This window comes from Mixophyes fleayi, chromosome 6 (genome assembly GCF_038048845.1).
Source record: "Mixophyes fleayi isolate aMixFle1 chromosome 6, aMixFle1.hap1, whole genome shotgun sequence".
NCBI classification, from domain to species: Eukaryota; Metazoa; Chordata; class Amphibia; order Anura; family Limnodynastidae; genus Mixophyes; species Mixophyes fleayi.
The window spans coordinates 201,075,799-201,097,909 of record NC_134407.1 but is presented as its reverse complement, the minus strand read 5'-3'; the positions used below and the strand labels follow the sequence as shown (position 1 = coordinate 201,097,909).

The window sequence follows — 22,111 nt, the reverse complement described above, 5'->3', positions numbered from 1 at the left end:
TTTTTTAAGTATATTCTCTGCAATAAGAGCATACATTGCGGGTAACCATCAACACAAGAAAATATTGATAAGCATCTATTTTATTAGCCTACAACCAGAAACTCAGTAAATATCTGTATACGACTGCTGGCAGACACTTCAGTGAAGCAGGTTGTGTATAATATAAAACTGGTATATATAGATGGCGTTGTGTTCCCCAGTCACAGCGCCATGTACTCTGAGTAAACAGACAGGCTGTTTGTAAACTCCATTCTCTGAGATGCCGAGATCCTGGCTTTATTTTGCTGTGAACGCTGTACACATTGAACACAAACATCTTACTAATGACTGCAGAGAGAGGCGGGGGGGATAATCGTGTATTGTGGAGTCTCATTCTGCTCTTTTCTCGGCTACACATTTGTGGATATTCTTTGCTTTTTCCCAGGCAGCTGACAGGGAACAGTACAAAGCGTTGGCGCTGTCAGATTTCAAAGCTCCCATCTTCCTTGTGTCAAGTCTCCAGTTCTCTTTGTGTGGAATGTTCAGCCTTGCTGCAAGGTAGGGGAGCGCTCTATCCTGCCCGGGCTGGCCACCGTCACCTGAACGAGGCTCTTGATACACAGAATTAGGGACAGTAAGCTGCAGGCTCACAATAGTCTTTGAAGTGCATCTAACTGGATGAGATCTCAGTCCCCAGGCACTTTTGTGACACGTTAGCTAAGTAGTGTCCTGCCTGGGCCGCGGGGAGCGATAGACAGCTGCTCAGTAGGTCTGCTGACTATGTGTGTGCCTGGGGTGCCTCTAGTTATCATAAGGACCTGGGGTCACAGCTCACCTGGATTTCTAGGGGCTGCATTATACAGGAATCTTAATGCACTGTACAGAGGATGTAATAGTTGGCCAGTTTATAAACGAAATATAAAATATCAAAATGTAAAAAGGGCGAAACAAAAGAATACCCACACAAAAAGCTATGGTTTATACAGCAACAACACAATAAGACGTTCTGTAGTCTACGTCCCAATGCAGTTTACAAATTAATTTCCATAAAACAGCTAATAAATCTACCAGAAGCCAATAAATCCACCAGTATGTTCTCATCTTCAGGATAAAATGCAGTTTAGGCAGAATATCCACAAAGATCATACAAACTCCACACACACAACGGACACGGCTCTTAAGGGAGCGATGGTAACCCCAAGGCCGGATGCAGCACATCGTAGTAGTCACTGTCATCAAAATCTATCCATCAACAAGCGTATGATCAAACTTTGTCCCAAAGAATTTACAATCTAGTGGTGTAATGATAAGAATCTATCATAAACAATTTACAGTCTAGTGTCCCAGCAAGCTTGCAATCGAGTGGTATAATTGATGACCAAGAAACGTACAATTTAGTAGTATAATAAACAAAATGAGTATATAGGAGCTTACAATCAAATGGTGTAGTGATTCAGCTCTGTAACAAGGCCCTTTAGATGTATTTATGTACCAACTGGACCCTATCCTAAGGAGCTTACACACTAATGGTAAAATAACCGATGCAGTTCCAAGCTTACAATCTAGTTATGTAACGATTGTAAGCTCTGTCCGACAGAGCTTACAATCTAACAAAATCACGGTGAGACTCTTTAGTGGGTGGTAATAGAGCTAGTTTGTATATATAATGGGTTATCCATTAACGGGCAGATTCTAACATTTAAGATGATGGTTGTTTTATTTTCATTGAAGCACACATTACTGTTTGGGGGGAAACAGACCATTAAATCATTTCATCCATTGTTAATTAGCCTATTGTGTCAGAAACATATCAAAACGATCCATGGCCACCACAGTCACATAATGTACACAGTAGTAGTTCCCATAAGTTTCAGACATGTAAAGTATTAAACAGAGCTGAGAACAGTATGAGGATTCTTCATCCCATTAAAAGAGTTTCTGTCACTTTGCCATGATAAGATGAAGTTAGAATACGGAGCAGCTTCCAATTAGCAGTCAGAACACTGGGCTAATACACTTCAAATCCTCCCCTCTTTGAACATCTGATGAGATCACCAATCTAAGCCTATTTACAGTACAGCGTGGGCTTTCTTACCGCGCTCTAAAGTCACTGTCACAAATATTGTTTTAAATACTCCTGTCAGAATATCAATTGTGTCACTTGTGAGTGTGATGAAGCTGTTAAAAGTACTAATTGCCCATATAGCAGAGAAAGGCATATGAAACTGTCTTTGCCGTCACCAGGACATTGTGGGGACTAGAGAGAGATATAAGTCAGTAAAATACACTATGATGTGTTATCTGGTGAGTGTGAAGTGCCTCCATACTTATGTAGTCATCTCGGGGGAGATATTTAACAAAAATGGTGCAAAGAATAAGGTGTTGTAAACCACAGCAACCAGATCCTGGTGCAGTCTACAAAATTAAAACCAAATATTGATTGGTTGTTTTCCCTGCACCAGTTTTTAAAAATCTTCATGCGTATATTGATTTGTTCAGAGAATAGCAATCCAGTTAATTATAAGGCTCGTGAGACACCTATGAATCATTCAGACGAGCATATTCAGAGAGTTTGCTCATGTTGCATTCCAAATAGAAATTCAGAAGAGTAAACATCACCAAACATACTGCTGTATCGGGGTTACTGGTACCAGTACCTGAATGGCTCTGCTGATCACAAGAACGGCGCTTTAAACTGCAGGTCAGACTGAAATGCAAGCGCGAGTTTCTGCAGCTTACAGTGACCCTTATGTGAACAGCGTCATTGACCATGTGGAAACCAAGTGGTTAGTTTGAACTCAAACGAATAAGACACAAGCACATTGTGTGCCATTGTCTATTTCTGTATATTGAACTGCCCTCAGCTTGCGGTGTTAGTTTATTATAATTTGTGTTTATATGCGTTTGCTAACATACGCTATTATATTCCATGCGTATTTTAGGCTACTGGTTATACGTTAGACAGATTTCTCGCCAGGTGGAATAGTTACTCAGGGATGAGACAGAACAAGAGGTCTGGAATAAACAATGAGCGTTAAACTCCATATCATCCACTTGTCATATGGCCCACAAGGTCATAGCATAATAGTACCCTGGCCCAGGCTCCCTCTCCTCAGGGAACAAATGGTTCCCAGGGGGAAGACACTCCAGAATTAGCTCTATCATCTTACCACCTATCACAAGCCAGCTACCGCCGTATACGCCCCCTTTAGCACCATCACCGTGGGAATAATAAGGGTTATATAACCTGTGCCTTTGGGCTGTAAGGGGAGGTCTTGTTTTGAGGTGACTAGGAACTGCGCTTCGGTCACATGAATACGCTGTACATGTAAGGAATGCATCATATGTAGACGTTTGGGTATCATTGACTTGCATCTCTCTATGCCTGGAAAAGCAGAATGGGGGAGGAATAGGGGCGGGGCGGGAAATTAATGGTGAGTACAGGAAGGACATGTTCACAATTGTGTCACAAATTGAATGTATAGCTTGTGAGTGCTGGAGAACCGATGCAATGACACACATTGATGATGATGACAGTGGGTGTATTATATTAAGTCGCAGCTGTCTTGTCGCATTACCTAAATGAAATTTCTATTCGGACCACTGTAGGAAAGAAGATTCCCACTTGATTTTTAAATTGTACTTAATTTAATTAGTATTTAAATACATTTTATATTGAACATGTGACTTTCATATTAATAAGACAGACACAATACTATCTTGTGTATATGACACGTTATTACATTATTATATTGTGTACACATAGGGTAACGTGATTATAACCAGGGGCTGATTATCCAACAGGCTGACTAGGCTGCAGCCTAGGGCACAAGGCTTTTAGGGGGGCGCAAAATTGTGACAGTGAGAGGTCAAGTAGAAGGAAAATATAATAAGGTTTTAATTTTCATGTATTCTCATGGCAAAGGCTGAAGACACTGAGTCATCCTTGGGCGGGCGCTTGTGGATAAGCGAGTAGGAGAGACAAGGGTGGCAACAGCCAGAGACTTACAGATCCCGACTGTAACTCTAATACTGTCAAGCGAAATATCTATACTATCTGCATTCTCCTTTGGGAATACTTGTACGTCTGACATTGCACAAATACCACTGCTTTATAGCCGGGCACCTATGGAGAAGACCATATGCATGTCAATGCTCTTCACTTGCGTGTGTTTTATCTTACGTACATTCGGGGAACAAATGCGACCTCTAAATGATCTGGATTGTGGGGGAGTGATGCACAAGTGATGCAGCCCAAAACAGACTTAAGGGTATATTTACTAAACTGCGGGTTTGAAAAGGTGGAGATGTTGCCTATAGCAACCAATCAGATTCTAGCTTTCATTTATTTAGTGCATTCTACAAAATGACAGCTATAATCTGATTGGTTGCTATAGGCAACATCTCCACCTTTTCAAACCCGCAGTTTAGTAAATATACCTCTTAATGTGGAACTAAGAGACATAATATGCAGACGAAGACCCCTGCTCTGTCTGAGTCCAGAATCATCAGAGACAGGCAGCCAGACTTGCATCACTACGCAGGAGGTAAGACACACATACCAGATTGGTGAAGGAACGTCGGTAATCCCAAATAAAGTAACACACTGATACCGAGGCAGTTAAAAATATTTCTCGAAAAAAAAAAAAAAAAGTACCATTAAAACAACCATTAAAATGCTCCTGCAAAAATGCAGATTTTAATCTCGGTGACAGTTCACATGACAGGCAGCGAGACAGAGGATCTTTGAAAAAGGCAAGTTTTGATCTTAAAAGTTAACGGTAGCCGCTGTGATGTTGCAGTTTCCATGACAACCACATATTCAGGCAACACGGTGACAGATTCCTGTTTTTTCTTCCACATTGACACATGAGAAATGGTCTGTTTGGTTCGGTAAATATATTTCATATGAGTCTGATTACTAGGCACTGCTGTAAACAGGGGGTCAGTGACTACAAATGATTGCAGCAAGAGGTGTCTATATGCCAGGGATGTAGCTCACACAGGAGCAGACGTCTCTGGGTTTATAAGGTACAGATCTCATTAATAAATCTGTACAGCCTGAGCCCTGCACATTCGAGTAACTCTTTCCAAACCTCTGTATTACTAATTTACATGGCTGCAGGAAAAAAATGAATCTCTCTGAATGATAAGTAAAAAAAAATAGTAGCATTCATCACACAGTCAACAAGCGTACACATAGCAGGCTAGTCATTTGTAGTGGAAGTTGTATGTGTGTGTGTGTGTGTGTGTGTGTTAATTTGTTATACACACCATCACTCTCTCCATGAGTACAATTTTTGCAGTGGAGAACTAGTACACAGTAAAGATGATCTATTTGTGGCAGGTTTATGAATAGTGTCTGACATATATGGGCTCATTCACAAAAGCAGCATGAAGTTATTTTCTCATGGTTACTATCGTACTGAATTTCATTGCAGAAGGTATCAACTTAGTGGTATCAGTATTGTCATTGTGCCTATTACACTCATGTGGATGAGAACTTTTTCTTGCTTAAAAAGCGTTTAAAATAAAGCATTCATTATATAAACAGTGAGTGAGATACTATATTCATTAATATTTAATAGTCAAAGACTGCACCATACTAGCCAACTAAGCACAGGTTTCCTCACTGAAAACCCAGGATAGTACCGGTCCAATCACTGAACATCCAACCAAGCACCAGCTCCCTTCACGGAATCTCCAGCCAAGCACTACTCCTATCTTTGAATACCCAGCTAAGCACTGAATAAACACACACTGCACCCACACACACACACACACTGCACCCACACACACACACACACACACACACACACACACTGCACCCACAACTGAAAAGACAACCCAGAATCAGTCCCATCACTGTCTACCCAAGGCCAACAGCGCTCCCAACCATCCCATCTATGAATGCCCAGCCAAGCACTGCTCCCTTTGTTGAAAAGCCAGTGCGAACAAGTCCCAGCACTGAATACACAGGTCAGAACCAGTCCCATCACCAAATGCTCAGCCCAGAAGTCGTCCCATCACTGAATATCCAGCCAAGTACTGAAATAATCTTTGAATGCCCAGCCAAGTAGTGCTCCCATCAATGAAAATACAGAGCAGCACTTGTACCATATTTCGACAACAAGTTCAGAACCAATTCCATCAATGAGGATCCTGGCACTGAACATTTAACTCAGAATACCTAGCCCAGAAACGGTCTAATCACTGAAAACCCAGCCCAGCATTGGTCCCATCACTTAACAACCAGCCCAGAAATGGTCCCATCACTGAACAACCAGCCTAGCATAGGTCCTATCACTGAACAACCAGTCCAGCATCGGTCCCATCACTGAACAACCAGCCTAGCATTGGTCCCATCACTGAACAACCAGCCTAGCATAGGTCTTATCACTGAACAACCAGCTCAGCATCGGTCCCATCACTGAACAGGCAGCCCAGCATCGGTTCTATCATTATACATCCTGTCCAGCACCAGTTCTCTCAGTATACATCCTGTCCAGCACCAGTTCTCTCATTATACATCCTGTCCAGCACCAGTTCTCTCATTATACATCCTGTCCGGCACCAGTTCTCTCAGTATACATCCTGTCCGGCACCAGTTCTCTCATTATACATCCTGTCCAGCACCAGTTCTCTCATTATACATCCTGTCCAGCACCAGTTCTCTCATTATACATCCTGTCCGGCATCAGTTCTCTCAATATACATCCTGTCCGGCACCAGTTCTCTCATTATACATCCTGTCCGGCACCAGTTCTCTCAGTATACACCCTGTCCAGCACCAGTTCTCTCAATATACATCCTGTCCAGCACCAGTTCTCTCATTATACATCCTGTCCAGCACCAGTTCTCTCATTATACATCCTGTCCAGCACCAGTTCTCTCATTATACATCCTGTCCAGCATCAGTTCTCTCATTATACATCCTGTCCAGCATCAGTTCTCTAATTATACATCTTGTCCAGCATCAGTTCTCTCATTATACATCCTGTCCAGCACCAGTTCTCTCAGTATACATCCTGTCCAGCACCAGTTCTCTCATTATACATCCTGTCCAGCATCAGTTCTCTCATTATACATCCTGTCCAGCACCAGTTCTCTCAGTATACATCCTGTCCAGCACCAGTTCTCTCAATAAACATCCTGTCCAGCACCAGTTCTCTCATTATACATCCTGTCCAGCACCAGTTCTCTCATTATACATCCTGTCCAGCACCAGTTCTCTCAGTATACATCCTGTCCAGCACCAGTTCTCTCAGTATACATCCTGTCCAGCATCAGTTCTCTCATTATACATCCTGTCCAGCACCAGTTCTCTCAGTATACATCCTGTCCAGCACCAGTTCTCTCACTAAACATCCTGTCCAGCACCAGTTCTCTCAATAAACATCCTGTCCAGCACCAGTTCTCTCATTATACATCCTGTCCAGCATCAGTTCTCTCATTATACATCCTGTCCAGCACCAGTTCTCTCAGTATACATCCTGTCCAGCACCAGTTCTCTCAGTATACATCCTGTCCAGCATCAGTTCTCTCATTATACATCCTGTCCAGCACCAGTTCTCTCAGTATACACCCTGTCCAGCACCAGTTCTCTCATTATACACCCTGTCCAGCACCAGTTCTCTCAGTATACATCCTGTCCAGCACCAGTTCTCTCAGTATACACCCTGTCCAGCACCAGTTCTCTCATTATACACCCTGTCCAGCACCAGTTCTCTCAGTATACATCCTGTCCAGCACCAGTTCTCTCAGTATACACCCTGTCCAGCACCAGTTCTCTCATTATACACCCTGTCCAGCACCAGTTCTCTCATTATACACCCTGTCCAGCACCAGTTCTCTCATTATACATCCTGTCCAGCATCAGTTCTCTCATTATACATCCTGTCCAGCACCAGTTCTCTCAATAAACATCCTGTCCAGCACCAGTTCTCTCAATAAACATCCTGTCCGGCACCAGTTCTCTCATTATACATCCTGTCCGGCACCAGTTCTCTCATTATACATCCTGTCCGGCACCAGTTCTCTCAGTATACATCCTGTCCGGCACCAGTTCTCTCAGTATACATCCTGTTCAGCACCAGTTCTCTCAGTATACATCCTGTCCAGCACCAGTTCTCTCAGTATACATCCTGTCCAGCACCAGTTCTCTCAGTATATATCCTGTCCAGCACCAGTTCTCTCAGTATATATCCTGTCCAGCACCAGTTCTCTCAGTATACACCCTGTCCAGCACCAGTTCTCTCATTATACACCCTGTCCAGCACCAGCTCTATCATTATACATCCTGTCCAGCACCAGTTCTCTCACTAAACATCCTGTCCAGCACCAGTTCTCTCAATAAACATCCTGTCCAGCACCAGTTCTCTCATTATATATCCTGTCCGGCACCAGTTCTCTCATTATACATCCTGTCCGGCACCAGTTCTCTCAGTATACATCCTGTCCAGCACCAGTTCTCTCAGTATACATCCTGTCCAGCACCAGTTCTCTCAGTATACATCCTGTCCAGCACCAGTTCTCTCAGTATACATCCTGTCCAGCACCAGTTCTCTCAGTATACATCCTGTCCAGCACCAGTTCTCTCATTATACACCCTTGTCCAGCACTAGTTCTCTCATTATACACCCTGTCCAGCACCAGTTATATCATTATACATCCTGTCCAGCACCAGTTCTATCATTATACATCCTGTCCAACACCAGTTCTCTCGTTATACATCCTGTCCAGCACCAGTTCTCTCGTTATACATCCTGTCCAGCACCAGTTCTCTCGTTATACATCCTGTCCAGCACCAGTTCTCTCGTTATACATCCTGTCCAGCACCAGTTCTCTCGTTATACATCCTGTCCAGCACCAGTTCTCTCGTTATACACCCTGTCCAGCACCAGTTCTCTCGTTATACACCCTGTCCAGCACCAGTTCTCTCATTATACATCCGGCCTATCACCAGTTCTCTCAGTATATCTCCTGTCCAGCACCAGTTCTCTCAGTATACATCCTGTCCAGCACCAGTTCTCTCAGTATACATCCTGTCCAGCACCAGTTCTCTCAGTATACATCCTGTCCAGCACCAGTTCTCTCAGTATACATCCTGTCCAGCACCAGTTCTCTCATTATACATCCTGTCCAGCACCAGTTCTCTCAGTATACATCCTGTCCAGCACCAGTTCTCTCAGTATACATCCTGTCCAACACCAGTTCTCTCAGTATACATCCTGTCCAGCACCAGTTCTATCATTATACATCATGTCCAGCACCAGTTCTCTCAGTATACATCCTGTCCAGCACCAGTTCTCTCAGTATACATCCTGTCCAGCACCAGTTCTCTCATTATACATCCTGTCCAGCACCAGTTCTCTCAGTATACATCCTGTCCAGCACCAGTTCTCTCAGTATACATCCTGTCCAGCACCAGTTCTCTAATTATACATCCTAACATTGCATTGCTGCTGTCACTACCCATCATGCCCAGAAAAGGATCCATGACTGTGCCCTCTACTGAGCACCGGTTCCCAACACTGGATGTACCACTGTACAGCGTACCTAGCACATGTGTGTGTTAGTTGGAAACATATTTCACAGGAGATTAGAACTAAAAGCTGCTCTGTATTCCCATAGTATATCAAAGCTTTTTTGCACTCTGTAATAAGACAAAGATGATAGATGAAGCTAAGTATTGATGTGACTACAGTATTTAGAACCATTAAAACTGTGTGGATCTATGAGGGAATTAATTCCCTTTGCTGGCAGGATATGAGAAGCCTGATGTAAATGTACACTGACAATGATTACATTTACATTGGAAATAGAGACAAAAAGGACATTTGCAACTCATAATAGTAACACAACATAGAGCTACTCGTTCCCTATTTAAGGCACTCCCTGGGATGGCTGTATGGATGGAGATATACATATATTAAAATCCGCTGAGGATTTCCTTAACCCTATGAAAGCATGAGGTTAGACCAAATGCTTTTAAACAGGTCATAGAACTTGAAATTCACTTTAAGTTATCTGTATGAGGTTATCATATGTTCCACAGGACACTTCTATAATAAGTCACGTGACACAAGGGGCATTATTACTATAATCATCATCATCATCACCATTTATTTATATAGCGCCACTGAGTCCGGAGCGCTGTACAGAGAACTCATTCACATCAGTCCCTGCCCCATTGGAGCTTACAGTCTAAATTCCCTAACACACACACACACATACACACAGACAGAGAGAGAGAGACTAAGGGCAATTTAATAGCAGCCAATTAACCTACTAGTATGTTTTTGGAGTGTGGGAGGAAACCGGAGCACCCGGAGGAAACCCACGCAAACACGGGGAGAACATACAAACTCCACACAGATAAGGCCATGGTTGGGAATTGAACTCATGACCCCAGTTCTGTAAGGCAGAAGTGCTAACCACTTAGCCACCGTGCTGCCCATAATAATGGTAATAATGTCATGGTTCGTTATACAAAGAATGGTGTGCAAAACAAAAAGAATCCAGTGAGAGGCAGTTCTGTGGGTGAAATTACCTTGTTACTTAGAGAAGTCAGGGGAAAATGCCCAGACTGGTTAAAGCTGACAGTAATTTAAATTACAACAGTGGTATCCATAAGAGCATCTCTGAATGCACATCAAACCTTAAAGTGAGTTACAGCAGATGAAGACCACACTGCGTCAGCTAACAGGAAACACAGGCTGCAGTGGGCACAGGCTCACTGACACTGGACAGATAAAAACTGTAATAACGCTTGGTCTGATGAATCTTGATTTTAGCCACGACATACATATAGTAAGGTCAGATCTTGGTGTAACATGAATCCATGGATCCATCTTGCCTTGTGTCAACGGTGTTGACATGTCACAAAGATCACGTCATCTGAAGTTGGTTCCACAAAGATGACAATGAGTTCAGTGTACTCCAATGGCCTTTACAGTCAACAGATCTAATGCATTACAGCACTACGGGAATGTGGTGGAACGGGTGATTCACAGGATGAATGTGCAACAAACAAGCTGCAGCAACTGGGTGATGCTCTCATGTCAAACTGGACCAGAAGGAATGATTCCAGCACTTTGTTGAAAGCATGCCATAGAGAAGTCAGGCTATTCTGGAGGGGGTCCTATCCAGTACTAGAAAGGTGTACCTATTAAAGTGGATACTGAGTGTAAGGCTGCACATACACATCAGCAATATAGCACTGATCATTTCAATGAGATTAGTAAAGTGTTAAAACTAATTTTAATAAAGGTGTCTGACACGAAGTATGTGCAGGCGTCATATAATGATTGTCTCTGCATGATTCTTATTATACTTTATTTATATAGCACCTACATATATGGCATATATGGGCATTGTGGGCAGCACGGTGGCTAAGTGGTTAGCACTTCTGCCTCACAGCACTGGGGTCATGAGTTCAATTCCTGACCATGGCCTTATCTGTGTGGAGTTTGTATGTTCTCCCTGTGTTTGCATGGGTTTCCTCCGGGTGCTCCGGTTTCTTTCCCACAATCCAAAAATATACTAGTAGGTTAATTGGCTGCTAACAAAATTGACCCTAGTCTTTCTCTCTGTCTGTGTGTGTGTTAGGGGATTTAGACTGTAAGCTCCAATGGGGCAGGGAACGATGTGAATGAGTTCTCTGTACAGCGCTGCGGAATCAGTGGCGCTATATAAATAAATGATGATGATTATGATATATATGTAGCACCTACATACATGTTTATACTAAATGGGTTCATTGTGATCATCATCCAATTACAAGTTATTCAAGATGTTTTTAGGTTATCTTCATATCCATTTTGTCTTGGTCAACTGTTCTGTACCGTAATGCAGGTATGCAAAGAATATATCTTAATATACCACACAAATATGGTTAAAAAGTGGAACACAACGCATCCCCAAACCTCCAAAGCACAGGCTACCGCCACACTCCTCTAAAACACGAAACATAAAGTTAGCGACGTCACGCGTCTCAGGTGACTGCTAAAATTATAAACATCCGCTCCAGATACATTTCCTATAGTCACAGACTTCATAAGACCAGCAGCCGATTCCTCAGGCTACAGAAAATGTCCGTGCACTCGGTTTTGAATATCACTCATTTATTTTAAAATGTGTGACAAACACACCTAATACTAAATGTTAGAGTCATCCAGCAGCAATGACCAGACAGACGCTTCACATGAAGGTTACAGAGCTGAAGTTATAAAATTGGTGGTTGGGAAATGATGTGAAAATAACTGTTTTTTTGGTTTAACTTTTACTACGACGAAGACACGTTTCTGATAGAGGTCTTAAAACGTGGGTGTGTCTTAACTTGCGCCAGGATAGGTCTGAGATTTTTGTAAGAAGTTTGACTTAAAACAAAACATAAAAATGCTTTTATTGAGGGATTTAAAAACAAATGCATTCCATGTTGTCAAAACAGATGCACATTTGTGAATATGACAGCAATGAGATCATTTGTTTTACAATGCAGCCGTTTTTGTGTATATAGTCCAATATTCTAAAGCAACAATCCCATCTCCAATGTTTTTCTTTAAAAGGATAGTTAAGTATCTTTTAAGTATGTAGGAATTCTACATTTTTTTATTCAAATCATAATACTGCATCAGCCTGTGAAATGTCATCATTTACACCAAGAGTGCCACAAGTTTCAACTCTTAAATATTTCCATCTCTTAAATATTATGCAACAATAAAGAGGAACGCCATCACCTAGCACATGCCAATCAATATACGCCACATATAGCACAAAGATACCCGCCAAGAGACTCACCACAACGGCTGGATGACTGACGGATTATTAAGTACATTTAGTGTAGATTATTTATAAATTGCCGACGTCTTATGCAGAGCTGTATAATTAGTAAAGGCTGCACATACATTACAAACAAGTACAATACAAAGTGCTGGCCCTATGTGTGCTTCATTCACAACACAGAGCAAACCATCTGGCTCCCAATGGCGTAACCGTGCCCAGTGTGAGGGGTACCAGTATTAGGACTCCACGTGCCACCACGCGTGGATGGCAGTTTATCTATGTTTTTAAATTATGTTTCAATCAATTCTGTTCAACAAAACATTCTTAATAAAAATTAAATATAAAATAATATAAAGGAAATTGGATGTTATAAATATGATATTGATGATATTTAAAGTGGGGATGTCACCTACACAAAACGGCATATTAAACATGTTACATGTATTATGTGTTACAGAAGTATAGTTTCCATGTTCATCTTTTTACATGTCAGCCATCTTATGGGAAGCTATGATTATTATTACATGAGAGAGTATACAGCCCCTGGACCACGAGTGGTGTGCTCCTGAGAAACAGCTTCTTACATGATAGTCACGGCCTGCCGCATCATAGCCACGGCCTGCCGCCTCATAGCCACGGCCTGCCGCCTCATAGCCACGCCCTGTTACCTCATAGCCACGGCCTTCCGCCTCATAGCCACGCCCTGCTGTTACCTCATAGCCACGGCCTGCCGCCTCATAGCCACGCCCTGTTACCTCATAGCCACGGCCTTCCGCCTCATAGCCACGCCCTGTTACCTCATAGCCACAGCCTGCCGCATCATAGCCACGGCCTGTTACCTCATAGCCACGGCCTGCCGCCTCATAGCCACGGCCTGCCGCCTCATAGCCACGGCCTGCCGCCTCATAGCCACGGACTGCCGCCTCATAGCCACGGCCTGCCGCCTCATAGCCACGGCCTGCCGCCTCATAGCCACGGACTGCCGCCTCATAGCCACGGACTGCCGCCTCATAGCCACAGCCTGCCGCATCATAGCCACGCCCTGTTACCTCATAGCCACGCCCTGTTACCCCATAGCCACGGCCTGCCGCCTCATAGCCACGCCCTGTTACCTCATAGACACAGCCTGCCGCCTCATAGCCACGGCCTGCCGCCTCATAGCCACGGCCTGCCGCCTCATAGCCACGGACTGCCGCCTCATAGCCACGCCCTGTTACCTCATAGCCACGCCCTGTTACCTCATAGCCACGGCCTGCCGCCTCATAGCCACGGCCTGCCGCCTCATAGCCACGGCCTGTTACCTCCTAACCACGGCCTGCCGCCTCATAGCCACGGCCTGCCGCCTCATAGCCACGACCTGCCGCCTCATAGCCACGGCCTGCCGCCTCATAGCCACGGCCTGTTACCTCCTAACCACGGCCTGCCGCCTCATAGCCACGGCCTGCCGCCTTATAGCCACGGCCTGTTACCTCCTAACCACGGCCTGCCGCCTCATAGCCACGCCCTGTTGCCTCATAGCCACGGCCTGCCGCCTCATAGCCACGGCCTGCCGCCTCATAGCCACGCCCTGTTACCTCCTAACCATGGCCTGCTGCATCATAGCCACGGCCTGTTCCCTCATAGCCACGGCCTGTTCCCTCATAGCCACGGCCTGTTCCCTCATAGCCACGGCCTGTTCCCTCATAGCCACGGCCTGTTCCCTCATAGCCACGGCCTGCTGCATCTCATAGTCATAAGACTAATTTCACAAGACCCTGAGCCCGCCCCAACAGCCAATTTAAATAGAGCCTAAAAAAGGAAGGTGTGGGAAGTATTATGGAAGTTCTCAAGCTCAGTGTGCGGATTAATAATTGTACACTGGAATTAGACTTTACTCAGACTGTCCTACTGATGTAAGGTTTTCCAAAACTTCTTTACAGATACCCTTTAAATATTCATAAAGCAAGCAAGTTGTTTTAAAACATTAAGTTATTGTTACTTAAAATTGAAACTCTGGTCGAGTTTCATGTACTTTCATCAATCACAAGGATAAAAACAGACATGCAGATGGCAAAAAATTCCTGTACTCGCACAGTGGATTTGAATTCATCACTACTGATATACTTAATTCAGAATAAATGAAGAGGATTCCTTTATCCAACTTGCTGACGCAAGAGAAAGGCGCTGATAATTTGCTCCTACACATTTGTCTCCTTGAATGATACCTGCTGTGACATTGGAGAACCATTTACTAATTTTAATCTCTAAACTTTTGAAACGCACTTTATTCACCATCACAACAATTAAGATATAATGACATGCCATATACTGGGGGGAATAATTTAGTTCAGTTTTAAGCAAATTTACAACTGGAGCATATTTCTAAATCTGTGTTTGATTTTGCTCACTCAAGGAAAATTAGAGCCTGGTGATGGCGCAGAGTGAACTGTCGTTTTATCATTTAATAACAGCCCTTGCTTAATAGGTAAAACCAGAAATAATTAAACAGCATCAGCATGTCTTCAGGACCAAAGGATGATATGAGATGGATGCTCATTAGTGAGAATCCATCGCCAGAGTTATAGCACAGACCCAAAAACACATTTCTCAGAGATCCTTTAATCTTTAAATATCCCTATGTGTGTGAGATAGAAACAGGATGGTACACAGCAATCCAAAGTAATTGATCGCATGCTCTACAATATTCAAAAGAATATATATATATATATATATATATATATATATATATATATATATATATATATATATATATATATATATATATATATATAAAATATTTTATATATTATCCGCACACAGATATCTGTCTATCTCTATATTATCCTCATCATCAGCTATTTATATAGCGCCACTAATTCCACAGCGCTGTACGGAGAACTCACTGACATCAGTCCCTGCCCCATGGGAGCTTACAGTATAAATTCCCTAACACACACAGAAAGTGACAGAGAGAGAGAGAGAGAGAGAGAGAGACTAAGGTCAATTTAATAGCAGCCAATTAACCTACTAGTATGTTTTTAGAGTCTGGGAGGAAACCGGAGCACCCAGAAGAAACCCAAACAAATTTGGGGAGAACATACAAACTCCACACAGATAAGGCCATGGTCAGGAAATGAACTCATGACCCCAGTGCTGTGAAGCAGAAGTGCTAACCACTAAGCCACTGTGCTCCCCATAACATATACATCAGTGGTGGAAGTGGCGGTGTATACGGTGGTATGCCATACCGCCCCTTCTCCTACTGCCTTCATTGTAAGGCTATCAAATTCCATTCACTTACATTTTCAATTCAATTACATTCTTGAGCGCAACCCAACTAAAATCCTTAACTATCCATTTCACATACTCTGACCACTCTCTTTCTTTCTCTAATACTCTTTCTTACTTCTTGCACACTCACTTTGAGTGTTCCTCATGTTGTTGTTCAAGTCTAGCTTCTCCTACCAATGAACACTTAGATGTTGCCTCTAGCAACCAATCAGATTCTAGCTGTCATTTATTTCGTACATTCTACAAAATAACAGCTAGAGTCTGATTGGTTGCTATAGGCAACATCTCAACTTTTTCAAACCCGCAGCCTAGTAAATATACCCCTTAGTGTGCCACACACTTTACTGGGCTCGTCCTCCTCCATTCACACTCACTCTTGAGAGCTGAACTTGTTGCTGGGCCCTTTCTGTTACATTCACACTAACTCTGAGCGCTCCACATCTTTATGGGCCTTCTTCCTCCATTCACACTCACTGTGAGTGTTACACAACTTGTTAAATCCATCATCTTTCATTACACCGTACTGTGTCCTCATTCCTTCATTTTACAATAATTTTCAATACTACACACCTTGCTAGTTTTTTCTTGTGCGATTCTGAAAAGCTTCACATCTCCTGAGTAATGCCACAAAAAACAGAATGGTGAGTCGAATCCTGTGAGCCAGACAGGGAACACTCGAGAACACAATATGCTCACTACTAATATATTTGAGCCGAAGTGAAGACATCTTTGACTACTTAAAACAGCAATCCCATGAAAGAAATGTGTTTAAACATAAATCACTTGGAAGTCTATAAGAAGAATGGTTGTATTTACAAATTTCCCTTGTTTTTTTTCCCAGCTGCTATTAATGATTTATTATTCTGCGCAGTGTCATAGGCTACCATGGCAACCACAGTCACAAGGCACATGATGTAGTGTGTAAAGAGTCTTTGGGACTCTGAGCTCTGTCTGCAGTGTGACATGCTCCCCATCTTTCTACCCCCTAAAAGTCTGTGTGTGCATAGCAGACTGTGTCTGGCAGACATATCTGTCAATCCTCCAGAGAGATTTTTGAAAACGGGACAATGATTTGTAAAAGAGCAACTAAGAAAAATGACTATTAAATGCATTAAGCTATTCTTGTGGGAGAGGTTTTGCTCTAGGGAGCAGATAATGTGTAGAACGGCTTCAGATGCAGGATAATGTTCAAATGAGAGTATTCACAAGTAAGTAGATAATGGACTGGTGTTAAGACATCTTCCTGTATCAACTGGCATAAAAGAATTGTTTCAGATCTATCATTTTGTGGATGTTGGAGTAAACATAACATAGGACATGTTGTTGCTCGAGTGAACATGAACAAAGCATATGTTCTTGATAGAGTGGACATGAAGTATGACCATGTTCTTGTTGGAGTGGAAATGAAGTACGATCATGTTCTTGTTGGAGTGGAAATGAAGTACGACCATGTTCTTGTTAGAGTGGAAATGAAGTACGACCATGTTCTTGTTGGAGTGGACATGAAGTGCGGCCATACTCTTTATTGGAGTGAACATGAAGTACAGCCATGTTCTTGCTGGAGTGGACATAAAGTACGGCCATGCTTTTGGAGTGGAAATGAAGTACGATGATGTACTTGTTAAAGTGGACACGAAGTACGGCCATGTTCTTGTTAGAGTGGAAATTAAGTACGGCCATGCTCATTTGGAGTGAACATGAAGTACAGCCATGTTTTTATTAGAGAAGGCAAGAAGTAAGGCCATGTTCTTGTTAGAGTGGACATGAAGTACACCCATGTTCTTGTTTGAGTGGACATGAAGTACAACCATGTTTTTATTAGAGAAGGCAAGAAGTAAGGCCATGTTCTTGTTAGATTGGACATGAAGTAAGGCCATGTTCTTGTTAGATTGGACATGAAGTAAGGCCATGGTTTTTTGGTGTTTTTTTTTTTAGAGTAGGCAAGAAATAAGGCCATGTTTTTGTTGGAGTGGCCATGAAGTAAAGACGTGAACTAGTTGGACTCCATAGTGAAGTATTTTTGTTCTCGATATGAAGAGCTATAAAAGAGAAGATTATCTTGAATTGTGAAAACCTAATAAAGAGATGTGAACCCACTGAGAAGAAGTAGACATAAGCCTTGTGTTCTTGTAGCATAGATTATAAATTGATTAAGAAATATGAATTTGTAAAACGATGTATTTGTGGGATTACACATAGCGTGAACAAAGTAGTACTTTGTTTTATTTTTTTAAATCATCAGGTTCAAGCTGGATTTGACATGCTTAGGAACTTCATAAATATAAGAGTAGATCCTGCTTGAAGTGGATTTAATCATAAATCCCATTTTAGATCATGCTCTAGAGAAAAATAAAATATGAGCGCAAACAAGAAATAAACTATAAAAGGGGCGTGTTTCTGTGGATGTTAAATCTAGTGCAGAGATTTAGACCAATGGCTATTTACTTATTGCAAAATAATTACTTGTACACCAGGTATAGAGATATATGGACAGGTTTTATTAGGAGTGAACGTTTTATTAGGATTGGTTACATTTAAAACCAGACGATAACATAAGACGTTGGCTGGATGTCACGCTTATCTAAATATATAAAGATATAGAATACTAGTGAAGACATGCCAATATCAGAACATGTTCTGCAGCTAGTGCTTTAAAACCCCAACGGAAGAACATTAGGTAAGATTTGAGTTCACAAGTGGGTTCACATGATGGGATGACAACATGATATAATGTTATTGCAGGAATCAATATGTCTATTAAGCCAATGAAGTGAAATAGCACCAAATTCTGGTGGTAGCCACAGTGAGAAAACTAGATAAGAGATGTTAATCTAAGATGTTGCTCCTGAAAGAAAAGATGAGTCTATAAATCCAAATGATGAGACACAGGACCAGTCTCTTAAGGATATGGACATACTGATGAACCCAACTAAAAGTTATCACTATGACCCTATAAAGATATAATGTGAGATGAATTCGCTGGAGTGTAGATATGTTGGTGATCTAGTGTAAAGAGATTACTATACATGATGTTCTTGGCAAGACTTGGCAGATCTATAGATACAATGAAGAGATATTAATATGAAATAAGGTTCTTAAGGGAGTGGGTAGGTCTATAGATTCAGTAAAGAGATACTAACTAGAAATAAGGTTCTTGATGGAGTGGGTGGTCCATAGGTCCAGCAAATAGATATTATTATGGGAAGGTTCTTGTGGAAAAGGGTCTGTAGATCCAGTGAAGAGATAAATATTAGAAGGTTTTTGCAGGTGTAGGTAGGTTGATAGATTCATTGAAGAGAATTATTATGAAAAGGTTTTTTTGCGGAAGTTGCAGGTCTACAGACCAAATGAAGAAATATTAATAGTAATAAAGTTCTTGTGGAGTGGGTGGGTCTACGGATCCAGTACACATATATGGAAGAGGTAGGTTCTACAGACGCAATGAAGAAATATTAATATGAGAAGGTTCTTGCAAGAGCAGCAGGCCTATAGCTATGAAGAAGGTACATTAATATTGCAAGTTTTATTCTGGAAGTGGTGGGTTTATAGACCTGATGAAGAAATATTAATCTGAGAAGGCTTTGATGGAAGTGGTGGGACTAAAGATAAAGATCCAGAGAAAGGATATTCCCAGAGTGAGGACAAATAACATCATTATCCTGCTCTAAAGACAACTGAATAACAAGAGATGTAGAATAGGTCCCTTGGAACAGAGAACATGCTGAAAAAGGTAGATTATACGGTCTGATTGTTAATGACAATAATAGAGATATGGAAAATAAAAGCAGTCACTTAGTAAGGGAGGACTCACTCACAGCGCTCTACTTCCACCATATTCCGTCACAGTGTCCACTGACTTAATCTGAAAAACAAACTCCCTCTCTTCTCCAATATATATTATATATATGTGCATGGTAGCTCTACAGAACAACTGACACATTCAGACAAACTTGTGTATAAGATAGGTCGTCTCAAATATGGTTTCCACTTCTCTTGTGCAGAAATCACATGTATCATACCATACATATATCAAATATATATATTACACATAAATATAAATAAGTGTAGAACGCCAAAACGATCGTTGGCCATGACTCTGTAACGTATTTCATACTCTAATAAATGTTTTGATATTCTTGCCAAGCCTGTGCTGGTACCTTCATATACACTGAACATATATGGATATATAGATATATATATTTTTTTTTTTTACTGCAGCAAGATAATTTGCGTTATAATGATATTGTAAATGACAGTCAGTATCTATTGTCCGTTTTGGCTACTGGATTAGATCTTACAGAACGTATATAAATTAATTTAATAATCTCACTTTGGTCTTAACCGTGGACCCTGCACACCAACCTCCTGTGTATAGAAGGCATAGTGGCTTATACCACTGTACACAGACCAGAAGGTTGCACACATCGCCAAGTGAAGCCTACATGTTTATGCAGATAGATTACTGGCCTTCCAGTATAAATGTCATCTGCTGAAGGTTATTGTCCCAGCTGACAGCCCTACGTCCGTCTGCACATCCATAGCATCAAATCAGATCACAGCCGGGGGTTATTCTGAAAAACGGCTTCCAACAGGGAGCGCACCAGCCAATATTTCTAGGGGAGCGGGAGTAAGTGATACAATCCATATAATATGAGTATAATACAGGGCAGCCTGTCAGCTAGGATAATAAGATCCACACAGTAGATGGGCAGACATAATACGAGCCGGGGTTGTCATCCGGCACGTTACGGTTACCTGCCAAGTGATAAAAGGTGAGTGGGGAAAAAGAAGTGTTTTGCTCCATGCTGATTCCGGGGCTGAGAAGCTAAGGCAGATGGTTTATTAGAGGCAAAGCAGGCACTGTATCACACCACCCCCAAACACTAAGCCAATTCATTATAAAAGAACATGAAGCCGAGTATCAAGGCACCACGGGACTCTTAATCTGGCTACCTGTGGTTTCACACACAGTATGGGAGGGAGAAGATAAAACTGCCTCCACCTAACAGCGGATGGGGAAGATAGGAAATCTTAAAACGCCAGACACGCAATCGGCCGCATATGGTTGACATTACCAATTAAAATGAAATAATTTAGGAGGTATTTATTAACCTGCACCCTGTTGGGGGAACGCAGCAAGGCGAAGAGCATTCGTTTCTAGCACAGCAGCCGCAGACGTAGAGGCAAGCCTAGCGCCGGCATACCGTTCTGTGCAGATGTGGTTACCTGTGCGTTTCGCTCTCTCCACGCCTGTGCATTCCTCTCGTGCTCTAACATGGTGTTCTTGAACTGTTTCTCCAGCCGACTGATTTCCTGATCATGGTCCTTCATGATGTTGTCTTTCTCGGTGCTGTGCTGCTGGATAAGGTATGTTTTCTTCTGTTCATGCTCCAGCTTCAACTCCACAATCTGATTGGACAACAGAGAGTACAGTTCATCACTGGAACATCCTTATCACCATGACAACTCATGCAGTGCCTCATCTCTGCCTCCAATGCCCCCCCTTCCAAAACAACCCCTCCTTCCACATGCCCCTCAAACATCATTCCATATGTCCTAAATATACAGTCATCAAATTCACCATACGTCCTGCCCATTTTGGCAACCCCATACCCGCAAAGAAAGCATAAAAAAAAAAATATAAAAAAATTCCAAAAACCAAAGCCAAAAAGAGGAAAAGTGGCGAAATAATACAAGTTAACGCACGGTGCAATGTAAAGATTTCTTTCCTGCTGCTTAACCCATAAATCCCTGTGAATGATAAGTAACATTGTGGAATCAGCGCTTCGGAAAATGAAATGGGTGGAAAAAACAAATCTGTGGGTTTTATCATTACATTTCTGTAGGGTTTTTAGGTTAAGACGACCTTTAAAGCTCAATTCTGTCCTTTTGGATAAAAGTACAGTTGTAATTTTTTTCTGCAAAGATAATTAACCAAACAAAGCCCTATTATCTTGTTGTCAGCTACTGTATAGCGACATGAAGAGATGAATGTGTTTGCAGGGGACACCTGCTGTTTTCATGGCTGCGCCATGGATTCTCATAAAGCCTTCTATTCTCAGGATATTTTCCCAGT

At 42.2% G+C, this 22,111-nt stretch overlaps 1 protein-coding gene across 6 annotated transcripts in view; it reads right to left on the bottom strand.

The window, feature by feature from the left end:
- The window catches only part of CEP112 (centrosomal protein 112), a 231,435-nt gene that overhangs the window by 98,334 nt on the left and 110,990 nt on the right, over nt 1-22,111 (bottom strand). For all 6 annotated transcript variants that reach the window (XM_075178038.1, XM_075178043.1, XM_075178040.1 and 3 more), the window contains one exon: nt 21,262-21,444. In XM_075178038.1, coding sequence (XP_075034139.1) covers nt 21,262-21,444 — 183 coding nt within the window. The remainder of the gene's footprint in view (nt 1-21,261; nt 21,445-22,111) is intronic.